The 17,462-nt window shown below is 31.2% G+C and overlaps 1 protein-coding gene across 1 annotated transcript in view; it reads right to left on the reverse strand.

Moving 5' to 3' along the window:
* Nucleotides 1-17,462, reverse strand: part of LOC123009499 — a 29,611-nt gene that overhangs the window by 1,902 nt on the left and 10,247 nt on the right. The window contains exons 6-16 of the mRNA XM_044405875.1: nt 13,682-13,842; nt 13,482-13,613; nt 13,261-13,440; nt 12,306-13,214; nt 11,947-12,258; nt 11,788-11,902; nt 4,801-4,869; nt 1,978-2,114; nt 1,794-1,931; nt 1,539-1,743; nt 1,336-1,487 (exon numbers count right to left, since the gene is read on the reverse strand). Of these exons, the coding sequence (XP_044261810.1) occupies nt 1,336-1,487; nt 1,539-1,743; nt 1,794-1,931; nt 1,978-2,114; nt 4,801-4,869; nt 11,788-11,902; nt 11,947-12,258; nt 12,306-13,214; nt 13,261-13,440; nt 13,482-13,613; nt 13,682-13,842 (2,510 nt within the window). The remainder of the gene's footprint in view (nt 1-1,335; nt 1,488-1,538; nt 1,744-1,793; nt 1,932-1,977; nt 2,115-4,800; nt 4,870-11,787; nt 11,903-11,946; nt 12,259-12,305; nt 13,215-13,260; nt 13,441-13,481; nt 13,614-13,681; nt 13,843-17,462) is intronic.

The raw sequence follows: 17,462 nt of genomic DNA on the forward strand, positions 1-17,462 counted from the left end.
AGTTTTATACCTGCTAAAAGGAAAAATATTCTTATTTTTTTTAAATTAAATGATAAGAAGAAAGATACTAATACTCAAATTATAATAAATTTTTAATCCAAAATTATTAAAATGATAATTCAATTGTGTCAAATTTACTCTAGGATGTTTTTATTTGTTCAAATTTTGAGTTTTGACCATTTAAAAAAATATTACTTCACGAAGATTGACTTTTCGAAAACTTTTGCTTTTTGATTCACCTTGTATTAAGTCTAAATTAACTGATTTTAGCATTTTAGAAATTCTTAACTTAGATTTCGCAAAATTTAGAAATCATACTAGAAAAATATCGAGGGGCCGGCCGTTGGCTCGCTTTTGGAATTATTAAAATTATGTTGGCATTGTTTGGAATTTTTCTGGAATTTCTGGATAATTTTTTTACATAATAATTTAATTTTTTTAATAATTTAATATTTTTACACATTTTTTTCAAGTTAACGGCCTCTATGAGACATATTTTTAATCAAAATTAACTCGTAACTAAAAAAACGTAAAAAACGAAAAATTAAAATATTTTAATATGTAAACGTAAGCATATAAAAAATAAGAAACGTAAGAGCGTAAAAATGTATTAAAGTAGACAAAGTATAGTTTTTATCTCGCATATAAGTCATTATATACCCAAATGATTAAAAAACTCGCCCTCTGCTCGCTTTATAAACTTTATCTTTGTGAATAATARAATAATAATATATCTTTTTATTTTATTTAAAAGTCCTCAAATTTGCATTTGACTAAAATTATTTTGAAATATGTGAGAAGTTTCATTACTCCAGGACCAGACTCAATTTTTTGAATATCAATAATTGGATTATACACCTAAAGACGTAGAAAAATTTAATTCCGATTAGAGAAAATATTTTAGAATTACAAAAATACTTTATAACTATAGAAATTAATCTAAAAACAATGGAAATACGATGGATTATTGAAATTACTAGAATTATCTGTAATTATTGAATTACCAGAAATATTTTCTCTTAAAAATCTGGTGTGAACATCACACGACTTTCCTTATCCAACTTATTTGGAAAACATTTTTACAACAATAATTTAGTGTTGGAAAATTAACGTTTTATTTTTATTTTATCACATTTTACTGTTTAATAAGGTATATTTCATGATTCTAAATAATTCTTATCCCTATAAATTTCTTCAACCGTATAATTTTGATTTTTGAGCCGAACGGTGCGACCGATTTTTACCAAATGTTTGGTGCTACGTCCCCTTGCTCAAGTAACTTGATAAGGAAAGCAAAAACACCAAAATAAAGTCACTAAATCGAAATTGGGGTACCTCGAAGGCCAGAATTGACTGGAGGAAGGACACGGCATCTGGTTGGTTGTGCTGTGCTACTGCTTCGACAATCGGGACCCCATTTTCGTCAACTATGTCCGTTATGTGGTCATAACCGTCTAGGAGCAGCTCAACCAACTTATCAGTGTCGCCTGTAACACTTTAGGGGTCAAAAAATCGAGTTTCAAAGCTTGAAACCAAACCTTTTGTAGCTATACTCATGACATATCGATCGATTTCGATTGTGTTTTCTGGAATGTTGGCTTGGATGCTTATATCTCGGGCAGTTCTGTATAATTCGTCCCTGTAAGCGACGTTAATCTCCGTTTCGGTGAGTAATTGGAAAAGGGCGTTTCTTCCATGGGCCCTTGCGGCGGCAAAGTGAAGCATACTTTGCCCATGCTCGTCCTAAATTTATCATCAAAGTTTTTTTTTTCGTAAATTTTTGTAAAATTTACCCGACTTGTGCTACTAAAAGCCGAATCTTCTTCGTTTCCGCTATCTTCGGGGTCAACAGTCACGATTTCGATGGATGCAGGAACGGCTTTGTTGTTATCTTCTTGCGGAGGGCCGGTTATAGTCTGTTGATTTTCCTGCTTAAATGACACGATAGAGAAAAATCACGAAATTGTGAAATTTTACTTGTGTTTTTCCTCGGGAGTGGACGTTTTGACGATTATTGGCGAAATTGTATAAATAGGTTGCAAGATACGCAATTGGGTCCTCAGGGCGTTTATTTGCAACCTCAGTCAAGCCTTTGATTAAAGGGTCTCCAAGGGCTGAAATTGTTAGAAGGAAGTTAGCGATTTTAAGGTTTAAAATTTTACGTTTCAAACTTTGTTCTTTACAAGATTTTCGTGTTTTTTTCAAGACTAAAACATTTTTTTACTTTTATTTTATTTTTTAAGAAACCTAAAGCTTATCTCTGAGAAGTAATTTTTTATTTATATTGTCTATTGTAAAAGATTTTTAATTTTTCTAAACTATTTCACCACAAAATAGAATTTTTCAAAATCTAACAAATTCCACACTTCTAACATTTCATATTTCTATCATTTTACCAAAAAATGAAAAAATAGAGTACCTAAGCCTGAAAGAGGTGGACCACATTTTAAAAACCCTGCTGTAAAAAAAACAAAAATTCAGGAGCAGGAATCGAACCTCAAATTTTTGATAATTATGCTCGAAATAGGTCAAATAATGAAAAAACATTTTTGAAAAATACTGAAAATTTATCTAGAAAGAAAAAAAGAGAATTTTAAAAAATCTTGTCCGAAAAATTGTAGTATTTGAAGAAAAAAATGTTAAAAAAAAGAAAAAAGACAAGAAAAAAAGAAAAAACAGTGTTTGGAGAGAGGAAAAATAGGGAGTAAAAGAAATAAAAAGGATACAAAATCTTGCAATTTTATTGTTTCCAAATAATATGTGACTTTTAAAACAATTTTGGAAATAAAGCTAAGGAAAAAATAACAATTTTTAAAGTTAATCAAATTTTATCTGTTAAATTTTTAATAAAAAAAAATTAAAAATATATCTAAAAATATAATAAAAATAAAGAAAACCGGTAAAAACAGAAGAGAATAAACGGAAGAAGAAAAAAATAAGAAGTGGAGAGGAGGAAAATAGAGAGTATAAAAAATATTGCAATAAGATAAATTTGATTTTTAAAGCAATTTTTGAACGAAACTAAGGGAAAAACAGTTTTTGAAGAAGAGAAAAGTAAACAGAGAGAAGTAAAAAGACAAATGAGAGAGAAAAATGTTCGAGACCAGGAATCAAACCCTAAACTTTTAACTTAGTTTGAAATATTTTTGATATTAAAGAAAAACATTTTACAAAAAATGATATTAGCAAACTGGGAATTTTATAATTATTTTCATTTTTTGATTAATTTTATTTATTTTACTTTCGTTTATTTAAAATAGAGAGAAAAAAATGTTTGAGACCCGAATTGAGAATCAGGTCCAAATAATTTTGGAAATTAAATAAAAATATCTAATCAGTAAAAATAAAACGAAAGAGATAAGAAAGAAAAGGAAAGCAAAAAAGAAAAAATGAGAATAGGGAAGAATTTTTGATAATTATGCCCGAAATAGTTTAAAAATCAAAGAAGACACATGTTTGAAAAAATACTAAAAATAAAACGAAACAGAGAGAAAGAAGAAAAGAAAAATGAGAAAAGACAAAGACGAAAAAAGAAAAAATAAGAACAGAAGTGACTGGGAAATGTAAAGGGGGTAAATAAAGAGAATATTTTTCTAACTTTTCAAAGTTTTTCAGTGAAAAATGTTCTTTCCCAATCTTGTTTTCAGCTAATTTCAGTAATTTTTTCAGTCAAATGTGCCAAAATTTGACTGCAAATCTTTGGCTTTAAGATGCTAAAAGTGTTTTTAAATCCCAGTTTTTGTCAAGAACAAAAAATTTAAAAACAAATATTTTTCAATTTTACAAATCCTCCAACTTACGATATTATTTTTAATATATTTCAGCTGTTTTAAGTGTTTTTTCAGATTTTTTAGAAGTTTACAGTTTTCAAAAAAAAACAATTTAGAAAATAGAACATTAATCCTTCAACCAGGGAAGACTCGTGACTGGAGAATATTTTTTTGTTATTTTCTCAAAATTTTGGCCAAGAAACTAATGTAAAAGATAGAATATTGGAAACATTTGTCCAAAAAAATTATAAAAAAATGGAAATGTAGGTAAAATTGCCCAAATTACCGCCTATCTATTTTTTTAAATTTTTTAGTCATTGTTTCACAATTTTGGTCAAAAACTAATTAGATAATTAGAAATGTTTGCAAAATTGACCAAATTACAAACCTATCTATGGCCCATCATCTACCAGGGGGGCACTTAATCGAAAAATGAATCTCTTTTTGAATTTTTTTAAATTTTGGTCAAAAAAACTAATTTAAAAAATAAAATATTGCAAATGTTTGTAGAATTGACTAAACTACAAACCCATCAACCAGGGGCGGCACGTGATGGGAAAATTATTTTTGTTCAGTTTTTTAGAAGCCTTTTTCACAATTTTCACAAAAAAACTAATTTAGAAAATACGAAATTGTAAAATTGGCCAGATTGTGAGGCGCCACTGCTATAATTTTTACTCAGTTTCCAGGGGCAACTCGTCATTAAAAAATGAGACTTTTTCAATTTTTGTTAATTTTTTCACGATTTTCACCAATTAGAAAATAGGAAATTCTTGGAAAATTAGCCAAACTACGAGGCGCTGCTGATATAATTACCGCCCATCTTCCAGGGTCGGCTCGTGATCCAAAAATGTGTTTTATTTCTATTTTTTGGTGATCCTTTTCAAAATTTGGTCGAAAAAAACTTCAGAAGCTGGTATTATTTACCAAATCGGAAAATAATCTTACATCTAGCTTTTTTTCAACATTTTGCCAAACAAAAATTAATTTAGCGGAAATAACCAATCAAAATTTTTGCTTTAGGACTTACAGGAGGCTAAATAGCGTCCTTCTTCGGTGGCAAAAAAAGGCATGTCGACTTGATTCGACGCCACAACACCTGGAACCAAACAAAACCATTTAGCCAAGAACCAAAAAAGGAGAAAAACGTGATAAAAATTGTGAAAAAAAGCACACAAACACTTGATTTTTGCACACTTCACAACACTAAGTGATGTGTTTCACATAACACGTTTCAAGATCAAAAAATGAGACAAAATCGTGTTTAATGAAAATTACTGACCTAGATTAAAAGTCCATCCGAAGCCAAAGAGCTGACTTATGTACAATAAATAAAAAAATGAGTGAAACTTTGGCACTATGTACACGGGTTATGTATTAAAAAACTAGCTTACTCCGAGGTTAAAGACAATTTTTTGCGTTTGAACATATTTACAAATGCTGCTGCTATGTGCAAGGAATTGGACACGGCCAAATCCTTCTCCAATTGGAGGATATTGAGAAACGCCGTTGTGAAATCCTCAAAACTCTGGTATTCACACACTCCCAAACTCTGTTGGTTCCCAATCCGGATGATATCGGAGGTGCTTGTCTTCCGGGTGAAGGTCAATCCCCTCACGAGACACAAATGTCGCAGATTTTCCGGTTCTTTGATCAGATTCGGGAACCTCAGAGTGAAATTAAACTGGAGAGTGTTGCCAACGCAAGTGGGCCTCGCCGACAAATACCCCAACTTCTCATCCCGTTTGAACTCCAGGTGCTTTTGCAAGATCGCGTCCAGACGCGCGATCCGGGAGTAGATGAGCCCCACGTTTCCGGGTTTTGCGTGCGGCGTGCAGGTGACAATCCGGATGTGGTCCAACACGTTGATCCAGACGGCGAGGTTGCTCCCGTTGGTGATGAAGACGCCGCGCCCGTAGGGCCAGTGTTTGCCGTGCAAGCGGTCCGACTCCGGGATGTTCCAGAGGGGGATGAGGAGGCCGTTGGAGGCGAGGATGACGCGGGCCTCGGAGGGGTCCTCCAACACCTCGTTCATGGTGTAGTAGACGCCGCAACCGGCGGAGAGGTCCTCCTCGGAGGCGTTGGGGTACAAGGCGCGCCCCAGGTCGGGGCTCAGGAGGACCGATGTGACCAAACGCTCCACGGTTTCGAGGTGGGACACGGTCAGGGATTTGGGGAGTTCGAAGTCGAGCAAGTTGCGGGTGCAATCGAGAGTGCCTGGAATTGGGCCCAGGGGCGGCTCGTGAAAATGGAGGTTTTTCAGAATTTTGGTCAAAAAAAATTAATTTAGAAAAGAGAATATTGAATATCAGAAGGAATATCAGTTTTTTGTAATTTTTTTCAAAAAAAATTTGAAATTGGAATTGATCAATTTATGAGCCACCACTGCTGTAATTACCGCTTATGTTCGTGAAACTAAAGTTTTTTCAAAATTTTGGTCAAAAAAAAAATTATTTAGATAACAGAATATTGGGGATGCTTGTAAAATTGGCCAAACGACGAGTCGCCACTGCTGTGATTATCTCCCATCTACCAGGGACTGCTCGTGATCCAAAAATGTGATGTTTTATTTCAATTTTTTATTTAAAAAAAAATGCTGTAATTACGGCTAATGTCCGAGGGACGGCTCGTGAAAATAAAGTTTTTTCAAGATTTTGGTCAAAAAAAAATTATTTAGAAAAGAGAATATTGGGGATGCTTGTAAAAATGGCAAAACGACGAGTCGCCGCTGCTAGAATTACCGCTCATCTACTAGGGGCGGCTCGTGTTCCAAAAATGCGTTTTTTTATTCAATTTTTTGTGATTTTTTTTCAGAAAAAAATTTGAAACTGGAATTGATCAATTTACGAGCCACCACTGCTGTAATTACCGCTTATGTCCCAGGGGCGGCTCGTGAAAATACAGTTTTTTCAAAATTTTGGTTAAGAAAATGTATTTAGAAAACAGAATATTGGGAATGCTTGTAAGATTGGCCAAACGACGAGTCGCCGCTGGTGTAATTATCTCCCATCTACCAGGGACGGCTAGAGATCCGAGAATGTCGTGTGTTTTTTTTTAAATTTTTGTCATTTTCTTCAAAAAAATTTAAATTTGGAATTGATCAACTTACGAGCCACTACTGTTGGCGACTCGTGATCAAAAAATGTGTTTTTTCGATTTTTTGGTAATTTTTTCAAAATCTTCTATCAAAAAAAATTTGAAAATAGAAAAATTACCGGCTCGTGATCGAAAAATGAGATTTTTTAATTTGTTGGGTTTTTTCTTTCAAAATTTTGTTCGACAAAAAAATTATAAAGAAAATTGAAAATGTAGGTAAAATCTACCAGGGGCGTCTCGTCATGAGCAAAAGCTATTTTTCCAATTTATTGTTTTTTTTTTAATTTCAAAAATAAAACATTAAAAAAGTTTGTAAAATTGACCAAACTACAAACTTTATCAGGGGCGGCACGTAATCGGATTTTTTTCCAATTTTTTTTGTCATTTTTTTCACAATTTGGTTAAAAAACTAATTTAGAAAATAGACCATTATAAATGTTTGTTGTTTGTTGTTTTAATTTTTTGGTGTTTTTTTATTGTTTTTTTTTAATGTTGGGTCGTTTTTTTAAAATTGTGCTTAAAAAGACTAATTTACAAAATAGAAATATATTCCGCCCATTTATCAATGGCGGCTCGTAATTGAAAAATAGGATTTCAGAATTTTTTGTTTTTTTTTTAATTTAGTCAATTTTTTTTTAACTTGGAAATTAGGTAAAACTTCCCAAATAACCAGAGGCGTCTCGTCCTCAGCATTTTTTTTTAAATTTTTTGGTTAATTTTTTTTGTTTTTTCCAAAAATACTAATTGTGAAAATACAACATTCAAAATATTTGCAAAATTGACCAAATTACAAACCCATCTATCGCCCATCATCCACAAGGGGCAGCACTTGATCGAAAAATGAATCTCTTTTTCACTTTTTTGGTTATTTTTTCAAAATTTTGGTCAAAACAAAAAAAATAAAAGATTGACGAAAATAATTTTTGTTAAATTTTTTGGTACTTTTTTCACAATTTTGACAAAAAAACTAATTTAGAAAATAAAACATTAGAAATGCTTGCAATGCAATCTACGAGGCGCCACTGCTCCAATTTTTATTCACCTTCCAGGGGCGACTCCTCATTAAAAATGAGACTTTTTTCAATGTTTTAGTAATTTTTTTCACAATTTTGACCAAAAAAACTAATTTGGAAAACAGAATATGGGAAATACTTGTAAAATTGGCCACAACTACAAACTTATCTATCACGTAAACGGAGTTTTTTATTTTTTTTTATTAATTTTTCTTACAATGTTGGTCCAAAAACTAACTTAGAAAATAGAACATTAGAAATGTTCAAAACTATGGATTATTTTTTCAATTTTTTGGTATTTTTCAAAATTTTTCTCAAAAAAAAACTAAATTAGAAAATAGAAAAATTACGACCTATTTACCAATTGCGGCTCGTAATCGAAAAATAAGATTTTTTAATTTTTTGTTTTTTTCTTTCAAAATTTTGCTTAATTTTTTTTTCTTTGAATTTGGAAATGTAGGTAAAATTGTTCAAATTACCGCCTATCAACCAGGGGCGTCTAGTCATCAGCAAATATTTATTTTAAAACTTTTGGTTATTTTTTTAAATTTTTTCCAAAAATACTAATTTTTAAAAGAGAACATTAAAAATGTTTGCAAAATTGACCAAATTACAAACCCATCTATCGCCCATAATTCACCAGGGGCGGCACTTGATCGAAAAATAAATCCATTTTCCGTTTTTTACCGTTTTTTCAAAATTTTGACCAAAAAAAATTAATTTAGAGTATAGAATATTGGAGATGTTTGTATATTTACGAAAATAATTTTTGTTAAAATTTTTGATAATCTTTTCAAAATTTTGACGAAAAAAATTAAAACATTGGAAATGCTTGTAATGCAGTCTACGAGGCGCCACTGCTGCAATTTTTACTCAGCTTCCAGGGGCGACTCGTCATTAGAAAAATTAGCCTTTTTTCAATTTTTTTGGAAATAATTTTTTTCACAATTTTGATCAAAAAACTAATTTGGAAAATAGAGCATTGGAAAAGCTTGTAAAAGTGCTCAAACTACGAGGCGCCGCTGCTGTAATTACCGCCCATCTACCAGGGGCGACTCGTGATCCAAAAATGTGGTGTATTTTCAATTTTTTGGCGATTTTTGCAAAATTTTGTCCAAAATCTTCTGAAGATGAAATCGATTAAACTAAGAGCCAGGAGCGGCACGTGATGGGAAAATGATTTTTTTTTGGTCATTTTCTCAAAATTTTGTCAAAGAAAAATTAATTTAGATAATAAAATTGCCCAATTGCCTCCGTGCTGTAATTCCCCCATCTACCTGAAATAATCCACCTGGTCTGCGGGTCCAAATCGAACTCAACATCGACCAAATTCCCGTTTTCCTCTTGCACAAATTTCGTCATTGGATGAACCCCCAATTCATGTCTGACATCAATCGCGTTATACTCCTTAATAATCGGCTCCAAATACTCCTTGAACACTCTATACACATAAAAATCCGGTGCCACAATCCCCGCCGGAAAATCCTGCTCCAAAGCCACTCGAAAGCTCAACTCTGAGGGAAGCTTTTTGACACTGGGCCAAATCACATCGTACAAATTATGATCAAGCTTGGTGAGTCGATATTTAACCGAATCGAAAACGTATCGTTTGGTGTGTTTGGCGATAATCGAGGAGGTGTAGCTCACATTGGTCGCTGATGATGCATTCGACGCGGCCGAAACGGTGTTCGAGTTCCTCCGACCGTGCAAAACGTTGTAACAACGCTCCAAAACATTTAACATTTCTTCATCGTCTAGATCTTTACGAGCGGAAACCGTGTCGTCGACAACTGTGATAATGCATAAAGTGTGCGAAAATCGGTGAAAGCAGAAGAATTCTCGAAAACAACTCGGGAGTTTTTTTTTTACTGATTTCTAAGGCTCGGATTATATGCAAAATGCATATTTGTCATTAAGAGGTATATCAACAAAATTCTAAGTTTTCTATGCATATCTAATGTTTTTTGATTAAAATAAGCCAATTAAAAAATGCATATTTTGGCAACTTGGTGCATATTTTAGGAAATATTGCATATTTGTGCATATTTTTTTCAAATCACTAATTTCCGATTAAAGATTTTAGTTCAAGTTAAAAATTGGACAGTTTAAGAAAAATAATACGATTACAAAATATTTTAAAGAGAAAACAACCGGTAATTCGTAAGCCAAACTCAAAAAATTAGTTCCCTGCTGAGTTTTCTTTTTAAATTCGTTTTATACTGGGTGAATATAAAGTATTAAACTAAGTGTTTTTTTTTAAATCATTTGTTTCCAAAAAATAATAATTAATATAAATTAAAGTAATATAAAAAAATGATTTTTTAAGAACAAAATTTTGTTTTGTTTTTGAATTATTCGATTTTTGTTGTCTAAATTGCGATATACATATGTAAAAAAATAATTTTATATAAAGTAGATAGTTGTAATCCTTCAGAACTTGACCTTCATGAGAAAAATGTTTTTTTTGTTGGGTTGCCATTTAAAAAAATTATTATTTTTGTAGAACTCAAAAATAAAAAAATTAAAATTTTCTTTTTTAGTACGAATGTGTGTTTAGTTAGTCAGTTGCTACATAAATAACTACTTTAAACCAAACGTTTAGTAATTTTATTTTTTTTTGGCACAAAATTTGATTTTTTTATTTTTAAATGTGATAATTTTTTAAGCATTTTGCACGTTTTTTAGCCAGACACTCAAATATTTTGTCACACTTTCTACAAAATACGTAAAAATCACCAAATTAGTTATGAAATCAGATTTTTATTTTTGTTTTTTTTAAAGAGATTTCATGCGTCATAAAAATTACTAAATCTGGTTGTAAAGTACTTTATTTTGGTCTTTTTCGGAGATTTTTACTACGTTTTTTAGAACTACTTTGCAAAATTTGGTAAAAACAAATTTGGTCAAAAATTGTATTATTTTTGCTTTCTTAGAATGTTTAAGCACGTTTTTGAAATAAATATTTATAAACATTTTTCCAAAAATTTGGTGCTAAATATTTACCAAATAAGATTGTTTTGCTCGATCTTGTCAAAACAGGCCTAAAAATTTCGTTTGTTTTATTCCATTTAGCCATTTAGCTCATTTTTGGGTGAAATTTTGTCAAAAAAAAACAAGCAGAAAAATACAAAATTTGGCCGAAAATGTCTTTTTCCTTTTTTCAAACAACAAAAACAAAATCAAGTGATTATTTGTGCCTTTTTCGAGTATTTTAACACATTTTTTCAAGAGAAAAATAAGTCAAAAAATTACAATATTAGACAAAAATTGTGTTATTTTTGCCTTTTTCGAAGTATTTTAGTACGTTTTTCAGCGAGAAATAAAACTATTTTGTGAAATTTCATTGAAAATAAACCGAAAATTTACCAAATTAGGGCAAAAATTGTGTTATTTTTGCATTTTTAAAATTTTATTTTTGATAAAACATCACATTTCTATAGAACTTTATAATTCATTAATTAGTTTTTTGAAAAAATAAATACTTTAAGCAAAAAACGTGATGTGATCTGAAAAGTACAGATTTTTTAGAAAGGGTTAATTACTAGGTTATTAAAATGGCTTGTCTCACGCCAAACCAATTTATTTATTCTTTCATTTATTGTGTGCAGTTCAAGATGACGAAAATACAAAGTTTAGTGTATTCGAGGATAAAAATTTATCCCAACTTTGATTTTTTATTGTTAAAAATTTTGCACATCGATGCATATTTGGCATATATTGGCGCATATTTCTTAATATTTTGTGCAAATTTTTGTGAAAATGCGCATATTTTACGAATTTTTCGTGCAAATAATCCGAGCCTTACTGATTTCACTTTCTTTTTTAAGCGACTATGAACTAGAAATTGAATTATTTGCGAGGATTGGTCTGCGAATTGTGACAAAACCGGTGAAAATTCTAACACTTACCTTTATCACTTAACATTTCCTCAGAAGCGCTTTCTTCAGCCCCAAAATCGCGTAAAAGACTCCGGTGCGAGAACTCCTCTTGATTCCTCCGGTAATACTCCGGACTGTGCCCAAACTACAACTCGACATTAGTAAAAATCCGGGTCAAAACACCCAAACCTTGTCCTCGCTCCGGGAATCAGCCCCTAAATGAACCAATAAATTGTAATAATGCCCATTATCGGGCAAAACTGCAGCGTAATGCAACGGAGTCCGGGCGTTATCATCCCTCACTTGAGCCGTTTCCGGGAACCTCCCCGCCAAATACCGGACTATACTCGTATTGGCAAACACCACAGCGACATGAAGGGGCGAAGCCCCATTTGGGGACACTTTATCCTTCGCTATTGCGAACTTACGACGATCTAAAGCCGCCTGAAGGTCCCTCAAACTACCATCTCTTGCGGCCACATGAATCCGGTTGATTTTTGACTAAACAAAAAAAAATTTTTTTGGGGAAATAAACCGGAAAATAGTACCATGTAAACTTGGACGTTGTCAAGAAACGACTGAAGTTCCGGGTTGTCACTCGATTGCCCAACCAACCTTTCACCTTCACCGTTCAGAACCAAGGCTGCGAGTTGTTCCATGTTCCCGGATTCCACCATTTTGGTGATTTCCGGGTCCCCGGAGTTCGAATCTGGGCCTTGTTCGTTCAAAGTCTCGATTTCGTTCTCCCCGTTGACGACACCTTCGATCACTTCTTCCGGTTCGACCGGAGGAACTTCCGGGGATTTTTCAGGCTCGTTGTTGTTGGGTTCTTCCGGTTGCTCTTCATCTTTATTGTCATTTGGTTCTGTTTCTTCCCTTTTGTTTTCTTCGTCTTCTTTATTGTCGTTTAATTCTTCATCCTCATTTTTGTTTTCTTCTTCTTCTCCTTTATCGTCGTTTAGTTCTTCATCCTCATTTTTGTTTTCTTCTTCTTCTCCTTTATTGTCGTTTAGTTCTTCATCCTCATTTTTGTCTTCTTCTTCTTCCTCTTTATTGTCATTTAGTTCTTCGTCTTCATTTTTGTATTCTTGTTCTTCTTTATTGTCATTTACTTCACCATTCTCTTTATTGTCATTCATTTCTTCATCTTCTTTAGTGTCGTGTTCTTCTTCTTCGTTATGGTCATTTGCATCGTTTCCATTTTCTTTGTGGTCATTTTCAGTCTCCACTCCCTCCTGTTTTTTTTCAGTCGATGGTTCCTCTTTTTCAGTTCCGTTTTGGATTTTTTTTACCACCTTGTGTATTTCTTCAGTCGGCGTCGCTGCCAATAGCAGACCCCAGTCAAAAGTCCCTAAAAACGACTCTTTCGCCGTCCGTGGAGCCTCCGGAATGACACTTAACAGTTTTGAGTCCAATTCAGAAGCCCGAGTTTTGTAATAAGCCGCAGTTTTTTGCCTCTAAAACAAAAATTACCAAAAAATTTTTTAGGTTTTCATTGATTACATTATCTAAGGCCGATTCGTCGGCCTCATGTTGTAGAAGAAAACCCATCATTTGCCCATTGTCTTTCACCAAAGCTGCGTAATGTAGAGGAGTACGACCTTCGGAATCTACCAGATTGACACAACTGGGATATTGGGTTACGAGAAATTGGGCTATTTCTTGTCTCCCTAAACCTGAAGCCTAAATTTTCAATAAAAAAAACCACGAGAATTTGACCAAACCTTGTGGAGGGGTGTTAACCCATTCGAGTCTTTCCCCGAAAGCACCAGGGATGGTATTGGGGGTTCAAGTCTTTTGGTCAAATTTTCCAACTCATCGTTGATCACATCCGAATGAATGTCTTTGATTATACCCTGAAAAAAATCAATGGGACGTATCGACCAGTCTTGAATTTTTGATGGGGTTTTGGGGGAAAACTTACCATGATGTGTGGTACCGCTTCTAGAAACTTCTTGATTTTGGGGTTGTTGCTGTGTTCGGGTAGCAGTTTCGCCCCATGGCCCTCCCATACCACCTGCTGCAAGTTGACCAAATTCCTCTGGTGGATCCAGATTCGGATGTTGGATTTTTTGAAGTTGAGACCTGAGAAATCTTTCATTTTTGGAAAATTCAACAACTCGTCAACATCGGCGAGGAGTGAGTGTCTGGGACAAGGGTGGGACTAGTCGTAGACCCGCTGGGTCATGTGATGGGTCATGTGACTATTAGTTTAATAATTTAGTTATTTTATTGATTGAGGGTGTTTATTGTTCCACTTTTTGTGGAGCTTCACCGATCGAAATCGTGGATTTTATTGCGTTGGTGCGCTTTAATCTATTTGAAAAATAATAAATGGTAAAATTTTGCACGAACCGGAAGTGTAGATTGGCGATTATTAAACTGAAACTTCCGGAATTTATCGATCGACAAATTGATATTTAAATAAAGAAAAACTAGACTATGTTTAACAATTATTAAAGTTTTAACTCCCTCAGGGAACAAACACGTTTTGTGTTCATTAATTATAACAAAGTCGGGGTAATAAATTTCATGAAATTGAAAATGTCAGGAATTATTTGTTTTTCCATTATTCATTTTGATGGAATTAAACAACAATTCATTTTATTACGTGCTAAACAATGCTATCTGGGCAATGATCTTACAATATAAAAAACTAGATGCGCCATTTGTAATCTTTTGAGTGTTGAGAGGAAGAAAGGAAATTGAAGAATTGCCGTGCGTGACAAAGATAAAGATATTATGGTCACGTAAAGTGTAAATATTTTAAAACAAATAGCAAAATAAACCATTTACGAGTTATGAGTATAAACTTAAAGTTTCTTAAACGTAATATTGAGAATTTTGAGAAAAAATTGATACATTTTGTAAAACTCTGTTTTGTGGTAAAAATTTTCAGACAAATTCTAGATCTTTTAAAATAAACAAAAAATTTAAAAAATCACATGTTAAAGATAAGCTTAAAATTTCTTAAAAAATAAAATAAAAGTCAAAAAATGTTTCAGTCGTGAAAAAACACAAATATCTTGATACGTTTTAAGATCTTGTAAAAAACAAAGTTTGAAACATAAAATTTTAAGTCCAAAATCGCTAAAATAAAGATCTCAAAAAATAAAAATTTTGAAACACAAACAGAATAAATCTGGAACTCTGTTTTGTGGTAAAAATTTTCAGAAAAATTTAAAATCTTTTAAAATAAACAAAAAAATTTATAAAAAAAAGTTTCTTAAAAATAAAATAAAAAAATGTTTTAGTTTTAAAACGTTTAAAGATTTTGTAAAAAACAAAGTTTGAAACATAAAACTTTAAGTCCAAAATCGCTAAAATAAAGATTTAAAAAAATAGAGATTTTGAAGCATCAACAGATTAAATCTGGAACCATATTGAGAATTTTGAAACATCCTGAAAAGACCTAATTTTTGGTTTAAAAAAAATGGAAGTCTTGAAAAAAAGGTTCAAGACATTGAAATGAAAACCGAATTTTAGAGTTCAATACTTTGAGAAACAGTAGGTACCTATTAAAATCTTGTTATTTTAAAAGAAAATAAAAATCTTTATTAAAAAAGTTAGGATGTTAAGGCATAAACTGAGGAATTTGAAAAGATTTCGGAAACAGTGTGATAAAATCTTGAAAAAATTGATTTAAAAAAATATTTTATGTTCTTTAGAATAATAAAGGTCTTAAGAAAATATTAAAAATTTTGAGACAAATATAATTATTTCATCAAAACTTATGCCATATAGAATCTTTAGAAAGGCGACTAAAAAATCATATGTTTAAGATATGTTTAACAAAATATAAATTTTACGTGTTAAAGGTAAGCTTACAGTTTCTTGAAGAATAAAGTTTTAAACCTAAATATTGAAAAAAAAATATGAAAAAAAAATTAAATAAAAATATACTTAAACACAGAAGAAACTTGGAAAGATATTGAGAATTTTGAAACAAAAATTGTTAGATATTAGAAAATATTATTTTTTGGTAAAACTTTTCAGAAAAATTAAAGATTTTTTAAAATTAACAAAATAATTAAAAAATTACATGTTAAAGATAAGCTTAAAGTTTCTTAAAAGAAAACATAAAAGTCAAAAAATGTTTTATTCTTGAAAAAACACAAATATCTTGAAACGTTTTAAGCTTTTGGAGAGAATAGAGTTTGAAATGCAAAATTTTAATAACATTTTAAATCTTAAAATCGCTAGAATTAAGAATAAAAAAATTACTTTGAAACCAACAAAGAAAAAATTTGGGAAGATATTGAAAAATTGTTACATTTTAAAAAGACCTAATTTGTGGTTTAAAAAAATCTTGAAAAAGAGGTTCAAGATATTGAGATAAAAACCGAAGTAGAGTCCAACACAATTGAGACACGGTGTAATTTGAAAAGAATATCTTGATAGAAAAAAGTTACTATTTTAAAGCACAAATTGAGGAATTTGAAGATTTTGGGTAACACTGTTAAAAATATTGAGAAAATTGATTTTAAACAACCTATTTCATGTTCTTTAGAATAATAAAGGTCTTAAGAAAAGATTAGAGATCTTGAGACAAACATAATTTTTCTTCAAAACTTACAGAATGTAGAATCATTAAAAGGGCAAAAAAATCAAGATCTTGAAAAACTTAAAAAACATTGAAACATTTAGAATCTTAGAATTTTGAAAACATAAAAATATGGTGAAATACTCAAGAATTGAGATTTCAAATAAAAATTTCAACAGCTTAGAGAGAAGCCCAAAAAACTAAAAAATATTTATAATTGAGTCGAAATTAAAAATGTGATGATTTTCAAAAAACAAAATATTTTAAAATTTTGAAGAAGCTCGAATACCTTGAAATTTTATCAAGTTCTTGAAAAGAAAGCGTAAATTAGAAAATCTTAAAAGAATATTATAATTGCCAAAGTCAAGATTTTGAAAAACTAAAAATTTTAATGCATCAATTGATATTAAAAAAAAATTGAAAAAATATTGAGTGACGGTGATAAAATTTTGTAATAGTACATGTAAGAAAAAAAAATGCAAAATGAGATAAACAATAAATTTTTCAAATTTAGAAAAATGTAGTTCAAAATCTTAAAAATGAGCTTAGAAATTTTGAAACAATAATTTTTCATTTAGAGAAATTTGAGATATTGGAACGTCATCACAAAGCTCAAAATTGGGAAAAAAACTACAATTTTTAATGGCGTGTTTAAAATCTTGACTTAACAATAATTTATAAAAATAGGTTTACTTTCTATTTTTGCGTTTTTTATTTAATTTACTGCATGTAACGTCGTCACTGAATTTATCTTGTTGGATACAATCACATAATTGATTTTTTACGTTGCAAACACTGCATTAGAAAATAACTTCCTTCGTAGTAAATCGCGTTTCAAGTGTCGAATTATGTAATGACCGTTAATTACCCCATTTTTCAGTCAAACTTTACAACCGTTTCCCTGAAAATGACCTACATAATAAAGAACCACGTCGTTGTTCTCACGCTTCCTATAGTTCACCGGATTCGATAATCGATCTCGATTGAAAGTAAAATTAACAACAGTCTTATGAATAATTAATGAAACTCATCCAAAATTCACTCACAATTTTAGAGGCTTAAATTTTGAAAAAAATGTTTCAGAATGATGTTTTTCTATTTAAAAGTTCTTTTTTTTCAATTTTTTATTATCTGAGTTACAGATAAAGTCACAAAATCTTAA

Source organism: Tribolium madens, unplaced genomic scaffold (genome assembly GCF_015345945.1).
Source record: "Tribolium madens isolate multiple individuals breed KSU strain unplaced genomic scaffold, Tmad_KSU_1.1 Scaffold_19;HRSCAF=116;Tcas5.2_LG9, whole genome shotgun sequence".
NCBI classification, from domain to species: domain Eukaryota; kingdom Metazoa; phylum Arthropoda; class Insecta; order Coleoptera; family Tenebrionidae; genus Tribolium; species Tribolium madens.